The 13,149-nt window shown below is 44.4% G+C and overlaps 1 protein-coding gene across 1 annotated transcript; it reads right to left on the reverse strand.

The window, feature by feature from the left end:
• Nucleotides 1-1,213: 1,213 nt before the first annotated feature.
• MYD88 (MYD88 innate immune signal transduction adaptor) lies at nt 1,214-12,400 on the reverse strand. The gene is made up of 5 exons (XM_015832556.1): nt 12,061-12,400; nt 6,771-6,905; nt 4,643-4,823; nt 2,573-2,664; nt 1,214-1,368 (listed from the first exon to the last, which is right to left on the reverse strand). The coding sequence occupies exons 1-5, from the start codon at nt 12,398-12,400 to the stop codon at nt 1,214-1,216; spliced, it is 903 nt and encodes a 300-aa protein (XP_015688042.1).
• Nucleotides 12,401-13,149: the final 749 nt, after the last annotated feature.

Below are 13,149 nucleotides of genomic sequence, written 5' to 3' on the forward strand. Positions count from 1 at the left end.
TCATCTTGTCCTCCTGCTTTGAAAATGGGAGAGAATTGGCTACTTGTAAAATTTATACAGGCTACATACAGTAACTCTGAGCCATAAACTTTGGTTTACCCACACAAGAGCAGAGGATACAGAATAACAGAGTTGGAAGGCACCTTGGAGATCTTCTAGACCAACCTCCTGCTCAGGCAGGAAAAACTATACCATTTCAGACGAATGGTTATTCAATTTCTTCTTGAAAACTTCCAGTGTTGGAGCATCCACAACTTCTGGAGGCAAGTTGTTCCACTGGTTAGTTATTCTAAAAATTCATACCTGCGTTAGGCTTTAATGAAACAAATCATGACTGGTTTAGCATCACTTGTGAACTCAATCACTATCACCTGGGCTTCATGGCTAGGTATTATGTGTGAACAATCCCACTAAGACTTGTTGAGAAATCACAGTTAAAGTAAACCATACTTATGGCACCAGGTCAGGGGTCTTCAAACTTGGCCCTTTTATGACTTGTGGACTTCAACTCCCAGAATTCCTCAGCATGCTGGCTGAGGAATTCTGGGAGTTGAAGTCCACAAGTCATAAAAGGGCCAAGTTTGAAGACCCCTGCACTAGATGAAATATGAGGTCACATATACAAGGTACCTGGATTACATGCTGGCATATCTGTGCACTGTGGTAGATAAGAAGCTTTTAAATCACCGGGATGTGTGGGGGGAGGTGCGGAATGGGGGGGCTGATTTTTGGAAACAAGAAACTAGAACAGGTCCTATGCTTATTCTGTAACACAGGATAATGTTCTTTCGGTCCTTCCTTCACAAGAACCCATAACCAATGGGCTCTTAGGAGAAAATATTTGTTGCTTCTCATCCCATGAGTTTAAAAGTGTTTATGTCAGGTTTTTCTTGGTCCCTTTGTTCTGCCAAAATTAAAAAGGAAGCGGGGGAAAATAAAAAAACGGAATATGGATTAATATCCCAGGAACAGTTGCATCTGTTATTAGATTCTGTTCCTTCTTTTTAAGCCAACATTAGGCCGGGGGGGGGATGTTCCAAAGGATTTATAAAGGTTGGGCTTAAACCAAGCTTACGGTTCTCAGGAATGTTTGATTAAAACCCTGGTTCTTTTGTCTTCAGGGTGAAAAGTCAAGGAAAAGCTACGGGGACCTCCACCCTTCCTGCAGGCCCCGTCTTCTGGGGCCGTGGGGCTTCAACCTTTCAGCGCAAGATTACGGAAGCAATAAAGATTTGGCTAATCGCATCCAGAACCATTTCTTGGTGGCTGGGTTTGTGTAGTCACAGACAGTGATGAATCTTAAGATGCTCGGGAACTCGTTCTTCATGTTTTTGCATTTAACCGGGATCAGACGTTTGAGACGGGCACCTGCCGGAGGAAGCCGAGACGGGAGAGTGAATTAACCTGACATGAACTGTGGTCCCAAGCAAGAGGCATGATGGCCACAGCATTTTCCCAACTGATGTTCTGAGCCACGCCGCCCATCCCATGGCAGTCCAATACAGGTAATCCTCGACTTACAGCTATTTGTTTAGCGACTGTTCAAAGGTACTACTGAAAAAAAGCGACTTATGACTACTTTGCACACTTACGACCGTTGCAGCCTCCCCCGTGGTTCTGACAGGCAAAGTCAACAGGGGAAACCAGATCCACTGAATAACCATGTTACTATCTTAACAACTGCAGTGACTCACTTAACAACTGTGGCAAGAAAGGTTGTAAAATGGGGCAAAACCCACTTAACAACTCTCTTGCTTAGCAACAGAAATGTTGGGGGTCAACTGTAGTCATAAGCTGAGGACTATCTGTAGTCCACATGTATCTGTAGCAATCCTAGACAGAGACATGGGGCTTGAATATGAGGTTGGGGATAAATGAAAAAAATGTTTTTCTCCTGCTCTGAATATCATGGGCTAGATCCAAACTTGATTATGCTTGATCACCCCTGAAATTAAAGGGATCCAGCAACTAAGCATGTTTCAGTAGGACCATAGCTATCATGTTATCACTGATGTTAGTAGAAGCCACAGTGACACTACACCTATCACATCATTATCCAAACTCATTGTTTGCATCATTTGTGTTATGATGTCATATTTGCAACTCTCCTTTTGTGGAGACCCATGGGTTCCAGGAACAGCTGGGAGTCAAATTATGGGACTCAACACACATATGTAAACTATGGTCATCTTGTCCTCCTGCTTTGAAAATGGGAGAGAATTGGCTACTTGTAAAATTTATACAGGCTACATACAGAAACTCCCCCGTGGTCATGTGACCAACATCCAGATGCTTGGCAAGTGGCATGCATTTATAACAGTCGTGTGATCCCCTTTTGCGACCTTCTGACAGGCAAAGTCAACAGGGGAAACCAGATCCACTGAATATCTTAACAACTGCAGTGACTCACTTAACAACTGTGGCAAGAACAGTCGTAAAGTGGGGAAAACTCACTCAACAACAGTCTTGCTTAGCAACGGAAATTTGGGGGCTTCGTTTTAGTTCATAAGTCGGGGGCTACTTGAATGTCTGCGAGGTGGCACGGCCTGACTGACCACGGACGTTGTCTTACCTGGGGAAAGACTGAGAGCGAACTTGGTCTGGAAGTCACATTCCTCACTCTGAAGGTAATCGTCCGAGATGACCACCACCATCCTCCGACACCTGTAGTTACACACAGAACCGGAAAACACGTTAGGGACGAGCTTCTTTCCCCGTCTTGGTTTGGCACAGCAACCAAACAGGACAGGGACAGACTTCAGAGGATAATTAGGACTGCAGAAAACACAATGGCTGGCAGCCTGCCTTCCATTGAGGATCTGTATACTACAAGGGTCAGAAAGAGGGCTGTGAAAATATCTACAGACCCCTCACATCCTGGACATAAAGTGTTTCAACTTCTTCCCTCAAGACGATGTTATGGGACAGTGCACACCAGAACAACTAGACACAAGGATAGTTTTTGCCCCCATGCCATCACTCTGCTACACAACTAATTCCCACAACACTGTCTTATGCCTTAGGGCAGAGGTCTTCAAACTTGGCCCTTTTATGCCTGGCTGAGGAATTCTGGGAGTTGAAGTCCACAAGCAGGAGTCTTCACATTGGGCCCCTTTTATGATTTGTAGACTTCAACTCCCAGAATTCCTCAGCCGGCTGGGAGTTGAAGTCCACAAGTCATAAAATGGCCAAGTTTGAAGACACCTGCCCTAGGATATCAAATATCCTGGTAGAGCTGTATTATTGTTATATTTCTCATCTTTCCTTATTTCCTATTCCTTTAGCATTTTATGACTATCACTGTGCTGTTTCTTTCTTATGATTCTTGCTGATTGCTTTTATTTAGCATCTTATGACTGTCACTGGGTGTTGTATCTCATAATTTATGCTGATTGTATTTTATGATTATAACCATGATTTATTACTTGTTGCTTGTATGTACAATGAGGGCTGGTGCACCGGAGACAAATTCCTTGTGTGTCTAATCACACTTGGCCAATGAAGAATATTCTATTAATTAGGAGCTGAATAGGCACTATTGACTGAATAAAGAGTCCTCGATTTACCGTTCTTTTAGCAACTGTTCAGAGTTCACAACAGCACTCAAAAAAGTGATTTATGGCCACGGTTTTTCACCTAACAACTGCCGCAGTTCTCTTCTCCCAGTGCTAACCTGCTCGTCTTACCACCTCCATCCCCCCCCCAAATGAACACAATCCATGTTTTAATTCCAGTTCCTCCTCTATCTCAGGGCTTTTCAATCAGTGGTACGGGTACCACCTGTGATACATTGGCACCTGGCAGGTGGTACACAACCATCCTAGAAAAGTGGTAGCGGGGGAGGGGAATGAGCTGAACTGGTGGCAGCACCGCACAAGCCTGAGCGAGAGACGGCTGGAGCTGCAGGGCTGTCAGGGCTCAGCGGAAGCGCCAGGATCAGCACTTCTTTGGGTTGTAAGGGCTCAGTGGAAGCGCCAGGATCAGCGCCAGGCTCCAGCTGGAGCTCGGCATTGATCCTGGCGCTTCTGCTGAGCCCTGAAGAAGCACCAATCAGCTGGAAAGCAGCACTGATCCTGGTGCTTCTGCTGAGCCCAGAAGAAGCGCCAGGATCAGCTGGAATGTTGCAGCCTCTCCAGGGTCTTGTGATTTACACTCAGATGCTTGGCAACTGATTCATATTTATGACGGTCACAGTGTCCCAGGGTCATGTGAAGTGACCAAATCCTGCTGCAACCACCCAGCAGACGGGGGGAATAAAAACCAAACACCCCCACCCCACCCCCGCTGCCAATCCTCAACAGAAATGCTCACAACAATGAAAACAGGAGGAAGAGCGCTGCCGGGCGGGCAGGCAGGTGTCTTCTTGGCTGTGCCTTGGGGGGCACTTTTTTCAGTGCCACTGTAACTTCAAACAGTCATTAAGCGAACTGTTGTAAGTCGAGGACTACCTGTACTTTATCACTTTTTTCCTTTTTTTTTTTTTTTGGTCATCAAGTTTTTGACACCTTTCTAGGCGACTGGTGGTACTCGGATGTTGCCATATCCTAAAAGTGGTACAATGAGTGAAAAGGTTGAAAAGCCCTGCTCTATCTCCTCTTTGGTCAATTTAAGCTTTTTTTTTCAGAGGTGCTCCTAAACTCACCTCCTCTCAATCAACTCGCTGGTGATGGACCACACGCAGGTGCCTGGCAGGACATCTCGATCAAAGACACACAGCTTCAGCTTATGCTCTGCCTGCTCCAGTTCTTGGATCATCTCCTGCACAAAAGGAATGTCGTTCTGGCAGTAACAGATGAAGGCATCGAACAGCTCAGGGGTATGCCCTAGAAAAGGAAATTAAAAAAAGAAGAAAGGAAAGGAAACAAACAAGATTGTTACTGAGCACCAGCCTTAGTTTAAGCCACCATAGATAGATACAGCAGTGGCCAAAATTGTGGAAACCTTTTGGGAAAGGTGTATTTTTGAGGTTTGATGGCTAATAACACCACTTTGCTTTTTGGAGTAGTACCATAAAATTATATATCAATGGAAAGATAATTTAATCAAGAATGTAATGCAACAAAGTTTGTTCAATTATCTGTACTGTCTTCTATGAAAGGTTATAGCCAAATAACCAGAAAAAGGAAGCACAACTTGCTTAGGTTGATATCAGGTAGCTTTCCTTCATCTGATTGTAGCCAATGAGCGTGAGTGGTTAGAGAGCCAATCAGGTGTCATCTTGTTTTGGCAATGAGCCAATCAGATCACAGTAGGATTCAATTATTGATGTCTTGTATTGAAGCTGAGAGGAGGACATTTGTCAGTGTGTTATGTGTTTGCTGTCAAGTTGGTTGGGTTTTTTTGTGTTCTTTCATTTAGTGAGCTTGTAAAACGTAATAAAATTAAAGTAATGGTGCAAAGAGTTGACTGGTTGCCCAGAAAGCAATGTAAAATAGCATTATTAAGTGAACAAGGCTACCGCTATAAAGAAATTAGAAGAAAAATTGGTGGAAACTTAACCAAAGATGGCATTTCTATTGTACACTTTTCCCAAAAGGTTTCCACAGTTTTGGCCACTACTGTAGATAGATAGATAACTTTTATTGTCGTTTTTTTCCCCTGTGGGCACAATGGCACACATTAAAAATGAAATTTAGTTGCTTCCTCCCAAAGTGTACACATACATAACACACATTTAAAACATCCTATATACAACATATGTACAGATCTACACTCTTACATATAAGTAACATTAATCACTGTCTATCTTGAATATGTAACAGAAGGAGGAAGCTTGACAGTTCACAAGGTTAATACTGTATGGAACAAAGCTGAATCTGGATGTTCTGCTTCGGATACCACGGAGCCCCCTCCTCCCAGATGCCAATTTGTGCGGCATGATGTCATCCTGCCAATCGTGTAGAGGTAGTCCTCGTCTTACAAGCTGTTAAGTGAGTTTTGTCCCATTTTACGACCCTTCTTGTCAAAGAGATTAAGTGAATCACTGCAGTTCTTAAGTTAGTAACACGGTTGTTGAGTGAATCTGGTTTCCTCATTGATTTTGCTTATCAGGTCGCAAAAGGGGATCACGTGACCCTGGGACACTGCAACCGTCATAAATACGAATCAGTTGCCAAGAGTCGGAATTTTGAATTTTGGAGAGTATTTTGCACAAAGTCTTGAGCTTCTGAAGGAAAGGCAGGATATAAGACTGGCAAAGAAGTAAAGAATGTGGTCTATTAAGAGTGTAGTACAAATCCAGTTTGTATGAACTATGGTTTATTCATGAAACCAGGATTAAAATAATCATGGCTTACCTATGCCTCCCCTCAGTTCTCTAAAAATGATACAAAACACCATAACCAACTCTGGTCATTCAAATTCTGAGGGGATAGCGCAGGCATGTCAAACTGCTGGCCTGCGGGCCGGATGCGTCACGCTGAAAGCGCGCCCACCCCATTTGTTAAGTGAATTTTGCCCCATTTTCACGACCTTTCTTGTGAGTGAATCACTGTAGGTGTTAAGTTAAGAACACGGTTGATAAGTGAATCTCACCTCCCCACTGATTTTGCTTGTCAGAAGGTTGCAAAAGGGGATCACGTGACCCCTGGACACTGCAACGGTCATAAATATAAGCCAGTTACCAAATGTCTGGATTTTGATCACGTGATGCTGCAACAGTCGTGTGAAAAGCAGCCGTGTCACTTTTTTCAGTGCTGTTGTAACTTTGAACAGTCACTAAATGACTGTACGTGTATTAAAATGATTTAAAGATCTGACGGCCCATTTACCAAGGGGGTCATCCTGAGTGGTGATGCCCTGCATTTCAGTTGCCCTCGGAAAGCTACTGTCCACTGCTGGGACTTGAACCGGTCGCTCCGATTCTTCCTGTTGCTTCTTCTGCAGATATTTCTTACAGTCCTCCTCTGGAAACAGAAGAAAGACATGGAAATAAACAACTTTCAGAAAGCAGGACTGGAACCATCCATAAATTCGGGGAAGTGAGAGGGGATGGGGAATAGTTAACGGGGACAAGCTCCCATGGCATTCTCTACGTCAGGGGTCCCCAATCCTGGGTTGCAGCCCACGACCGGAATCAACCACGCAAGTGGCTGGCCGGAGTGTGCAGGTGTGTAACTCAACTTGTGCAAGCAGCAGGCTGGAGAGGATTTGCGCATGTGCATGCTGACCCACCGCTGGCTCAAAAGCTGCATGCACACGAGTGCGCGTGTGTGTCAGTCCGTTGCTTGCACAGCCTAGTTCCCCCCCCCAAGCAGGGCTCCAAACCCCAAAGGTTGGGGAACCCTGGTCTCAATCAGGGATCCCTAATCTCTTCAGTTCGACCCTTCATGAAATTTCAGATTGTCCACTGAACCCCGCCAAAGCATATATTATCTGAAAATAATTTAAGAAATACTATTTGAATGAATAATCCTATGAATAATAATACAATTGGCAGCTGTGATGGCACATAGTTGTCTATATAACAACAACAACAACAACAACAACAACAACAACAACAACAACAATAATAATAATAATAATAATAATAATAATAATAATAATAATAATAATAATAATAATAATAATAATAATAAAGTTGGAAGGGACTTTGGAGATCATCTAGTCCAACTCCTTGCTCAGGCAGGAAACCCTATACCATTTCAGACAAATGGCTGTCCAATCTCTTCTTAAAAACTTGCAGTGTTGGAGCATTCACCACTTCTGGAGGCAGGTTGTTCCACTGGTTAATTGTTCTCACTGTCAGGAAGTATCTCCTTAGTTCTAGGTTGCTTCTCTCCTTGATTAGTTTCCACCCGTTGCTTCTTGTCCTGCCTTCAGGTGCTTTGGAGAATAGCTTGACTCCCTCTTCTTTGGGGCAGCCCCTGAGATACTGGAAGACTGCTATCATGTCACCCCTAGTCCTTCTCTTCATTAAGCTAGACATACCCAATTCCAGCAACCGTTCCTTATATGCTTTAGCCTCCAGTCCCCTAATCATCTTTGTTGCTCTTCTCTGTATTCTTTCTAGAGTCTCAACATCTTTTTTACATCGTGGTGACCAAAACTGGATGCATTATTCCAAGTGTGGCCTTACCAAGGCATTGTAAAGTGGTATTAACACTTCATGTGATCTTGATTCTATCCCTGTTAATGCAGTCCAGCACTGTGTTGGCCTTTTTGACAGCTGCAGCACACTGCTGGCTCATATTTAAGTGATTGTATAGAGGTAGTTCTTGATAAACAACAGTTCATTTAGTGACTGTCGAAAGTTACAATGGAACTGAAAAGAGTGATTTATGATTGTTTTTTCACTTATGACCGTTGCAGCATCCCCATAGTCATGTGATCAAAATTTGGATGCTTGGCAACGGACTCATTTTTTCTGACAGTTGCAATGTCCCAGGGTCAAGTGATTCCCTTTTGCGACTTTCTGACAAGCAAATGGAGAAGCCAGATTCACCCATGTTGCTAACTTAACAGCTGCAGTGATTCACTTAATAACTGCGGCAAGAAAGGTCGTAAAATGGGGCAAAACTCACTTAGCAAATATTTCACTTAGCAACATAAATTTTGGGCTTAGTTGTGGATTACCAGTAATGGTGACCCAAAACACCTGGAGCACTGCTCTAACACCATTGGCATTGACAAAATCACTATTAGTCAATTGAAAAGTGCTGTTTTATTATATCCTAGTGATCCCTTTAACACTTAAAACACTTATGGTGTTATAAACTATTCCGAGTTACTCAGTGACAAGAGAGGTGGCATAGATGATAGATAGACAGACAGACAGATAGATAGATAGATAGATAGATAGATAGATAGATAAATATAATATAGATATCGATATAGATAGATAGATAGATAGATAGATAGATAGATAGATAGATAGATAATAGAGATATAGATAATATAGATAATAGATATAGATATAATAGAGCTAGATATAGATAGATTGATATAGATAGATGATAGGTAGAGATAGAGATATATAAAGATAGAGATAGATAATAGAGATAGATATAGATAGATGATAGATATAGATCGATAGATCGATAGATTGATTAAAAAGACCACCTTACAATATCTGTCTATCTTAGGTCCTATCCTATCTTAAACTCAATGAGGTGGATATCAATGCCAAATCTAGTCTAAACATCTGGCTGATTGTGCAACCAACCACAATACAGCTAGTCAACTACAACTTACAACCACAACTGAGATTCTTACATCCCTGTTCAGACCAGAATTTATATTGTTAAGGTGGAGGTTAAGTGACTTCAGACCCGATTTTACAACATTTGCAACAGTTGTTAAGTGAATCACAAGGCCGCTAAGCAAATCTGCCTTCCTCCATTGACTTTGTCAGAAGCCAGCTGGGAACTTTACCAAGGGAGATCACATGACCCCCCCCCAGGACAGTACAACTGTCATAAATACATACCAGTTGCCAACGTGCCTGAATTTTGATCATGTGATCATAGGGATACTGCAAACAGTTTTAAGTGTGAGGACCAGTCACAGATCACTTTTTTCAGTGCCGTTGTAACTTTGAAGGGTTGCTAAACGAATGATAGTAAGTCAAGGATTGTCTGTAAAAGAAAACCATTTTTCCTGGTGACTGGTTATCCAACTATGGGTATGTTGGCAGTAACAACCTCAGCTTCAGGAATAAGGACTGACATGATATTTAGGCAAGAAAAACCAAATGTACAGGTATAGTATAGTATAGGGGGTACCTTGCTCAATAGTAGTAACTGTGAGAGGGATCTCGGAGTCCTAGTGGACAATCACCTAAATATGAGCTAGCAGTGTGCTGCAGCTGCCAAAAAAGCCAACAGAGTGCTGGGCTGCATTGACAGAGGGATAGAATCAAGATAACGTGAAGTGTTAATACCACTTTACAATGCCTTGGTAAGGCCACACTTGGAATACTGCATCCAGTTTTGGTCACCGCCATGTAAAAAAGATGTTGAGACTCTAGAAAGAGTACAGAGAAGAGCAATAAAGATGATTAGGGGACTGGAGGCTAAAGCATATAAGGAACGCCCTGAGTCCTACGAGGAGAAGGGTGGGATATAAATCCAAATAATAAATAAATAAATAAATAAATAATAAACGGTTGCTAGAATTGGGTATGTCTAATGAAAAGAAGGACATGATAGCAGTATTCCAATATCTCAGGGGCTGCCACAAAGAAGAGGGAGTCAAGCTATTTTCCAAAGCACCTGAAGGCAGGACAAGAAGCAACGGATGGAAACTAATCAAGGAGAGAAGCAACCTAGAACTAAGGAGAAACTTCCTGACAGTTAGAACAATGAACCAGTGGAACAACCTGCCTCCAGAAGTGGTGAATGCTCCAACACTGGAAGTTTTTAAGAAGAAACTGGACAGCCATTTGTCTGAAATGGTGTAGGGTTTCCTGCCTGAGCAGGGGGTTGGACTCGATGACCTCCAAGGTACCTTCCAACTTTATTATTATTATTATTATTATTATTATTATTATTATTATTATTATTATTATTATTATTATTATTATTATTATTATTATTATCTTTACAGAGCCCAAAACATTATTTGACCGCAATCAATAATTTATCAGCTCCCTATTGTCCCCCCATGCATTTATCAGTCTTCTAGATAGTCCTATCAACCTTTGAGTGGTTAATATTAACCACTTTGGGGAACACTGAGGTATGCCAGGCCATCAGAACACAGGTGACATCATGTCTCCCCCCCATCTCTACACAAGTGAGGCCATATCACAAATGAGAAGAAAAAAAGGAAGGCTGACATCTTTTCCCTGGGTGTTTTAATTGATATTACAGGTGGTCCTCAACTTGCGACGACAATTGAGCCCAAAACTGATGTTGCTAAGTGAGAAATTTGTTAAGTGAGTTTTGCCCCGTGTTACGACTTTTCTTGCCACATTTGTTAAATAAATCACCGCAGGTGTTAAGCTAGTCACACTGTTGTGAAGCTAACCTGGCTTCCCCACTGACTTTGCTTGTCAGAAAGTCGCAAAAGGGGACTGCCTGACCCCAGGATGCTGCGACCGTTATAAATATGAGTCAGTGGCCAAGAATCTGAATTTTGATCATGTGACCATGGGGATGCTGCGGCGGTTGTTAAGTGTGAACAATGGTCATAAGGCACTTTTTTTCAGTGCCATTGTTAACTTCAAATTGTTGTAAGTCGAGGACTATTTGTGTTTTAAAGAGATAATTTCTATCTTAAAATGACAGTTTTCAGCAATCCAGGACAGGGATGTAAAAATCGAAACAACCCTAAAAAGAACAACTGTCTTTTCCCATTGAAGTCAACCATCAGGACTGGAGTGTTATGTTTTCCTACGCCCCTTAATACCATTAAACCAGTCTTCCCTATTTCGGAAGCTCTCTGGAGGTGTGATTTCCAGATTGCTCCCACTGGCTAGCCATGGCTAAGAATTCTGACAGCTGAAATTCTCACACATCTGGAAGATGCCCAGATCAGGGGAACAGGGCACTAAAATCTGAAGAAACGTACCAGTTGCTCAAGAAAGTTTTAATAAATTGCATTAGTTGGGAAAACTGATTGACTGGAGATGTTTACTGTGAGTCGACTACAGCAATCAAACAGGATGTGGTGGGGGATGGGTAAGCAGGAAATGGCAATAAAACATTCACAAGGAAGTCTTTTGGCTTTTGTAGAAATTGTGTCCAATCGGATGGGAAGACAGCTTTAGGCAGCATTTAAGTCTTCCCCCCCACCTCCATCCCCTCCCCACTTCTGTCGGACAGGCAGGTATTCAACAGGTGGCACCTTCCCTAACCTCACTTGCCTTCATGGACCCTAAAATAGAACACAGCAGGAACTAATGCACAAGAGTTTTGCGAAACAGAGCAAACCCCAGTGGTCGCCCCTTCGGAGCTGAGATGGGAGCCTGCCAATGCGAGGGAGCTGCAACCGGGAGCGCTCATTGCAGGATGGCTGCTGCGCCGGCCGGCTACAGCGCAGCGACCCCCTTCAACGGCTCGCCCTCGCCCCTTCGCTCGGATAGCCACCTTCCCCGCTCCTACTGGGCCGGGCGCTCACCGATGCTGGGTCCCAGGTCGGTGAGTATGTCTTGGCGCCTCAGTAGGCGCAGCAGATCCAGGAGGCGGCCCACCGTTGCCCCACCGGGGCTCCGCGCCTGCCAGTCGTCCAGCAGGCGGCCGGTGGGGTTCGGCTGGGCCTCGAAGTGCTTGATCTCCAGGTATTCATAGCCCAGCTCCTCCGCCAGCGTCGCCCAGTCGGCCGCCACCGGGGCGCGCGGGTTGAGGAAGAGCGCCAGCCGGCGCCGCACCGAGTGATTCAGCGCTACCAGCGGCAACGCTGCGCTTTCCGGCTTCTCCGTTTCGTCCCCGATGCGCCTGGTCACCACCTCTCCCGCCATGGCCGGCCGCGGCTGGGTCTTGCCTGGGCTCCTTGCTCAGACGGGGGCCGCTTTCGCAACACCTCCGACGGCGAGAGGCGGAGAGATGGCCCGCGTCCAACCAGTTTCGCTTTGGGCGCACGGCGGCTCTGGGTTGCGCCGCTCGCGCAGCTGGGGAAGCAAAGCAGCTGCAGGACAGACGGGAGTTGAAGTCCGGGGACTTTCCCGCGAGGAGAAGCCAGCGAAGGCTTCCAGATGTAAATGAACTACAACACCCAGCATCCTTCGCTCCGATGAGCTGGCTGGGCTGGTAGCGAGTGAAATTCGCGCCGTAGCGCAAGAGACAGAACAGAATAACAAGAGAGTTGGAAGGGAGCTTGGAGGTCTTCTAGTCCAACCCCCTGCTCAGGCAGGAAACCCTATACCATTTCAGACAAATGGCTGTCCAGTCTCTTCTTAAAAGCCTCCACTGATGGAGCACCAACAACTTCTGTTGGCAAGTCGTTCCACTGGTTAATTGTTCTCACTGTCAGGAAATTTCTCCTTAGTTCTAGGTTGCTTCTCTCCTTAGTTAGTTTCTACTCTATAGAACAGTGGTTCTCAACCTGTGGGTCGGGACCCCATTTGGGGTCGATCGACCATTTCATGGGGGTCGCCAAGCAAGGCTGTCCACCATTTTTTTTGTCCTCCATTTTTTTTGTCCTCCATTTTTTTCCCCTTTTCCGGCGGGTGCCTTACCTCCCTTGGGCTGGGCCAGCTGGTGGTCGGCC

This window comes from Protobothrops mucrosquamatus, unplaced genomic scaffold (genome assembly GCF_001527695.2).
Source record: "Protobothrops mucrosquamatus isolate PMUCROS unplaced genomic scaffold, P.Mucros_1.0 scaffold5, whole genome shotgun sequence".
In the NCBI taxonomy this organism is placed as follows: Eukaryota; Metazoa; Chordata; class Lepidosauria; order Squamata; family Viperidae; genus Protobothrops; species Protobothrops mucrosquamatus.

Bases quoted from the DNA above. Each gene is read 5' to 3' on its own strand.
- MYD88 (XM_015832556.1), bottom strand. From the start codon at position 12,400: ATGGCGGGAGAGGTGGTGACCAGGCGCATCGGGGACGAAACGGAGAAG. The intron at 6,906-12,060 runs GTGAGCGCCCGG...TTCTGTTTCCAG, and splicing joins CGACCTGGGACCCAGCATCG to AGGAGGACTGTAAGAAATAT. The intron at 4,824-6,770 runs GTAAATGGGCCG...TTCCTTTTCTAG, and splicing joins CACTCAGGATGACCCCCTTG to GGCATACCCCTGAGCTGTTC.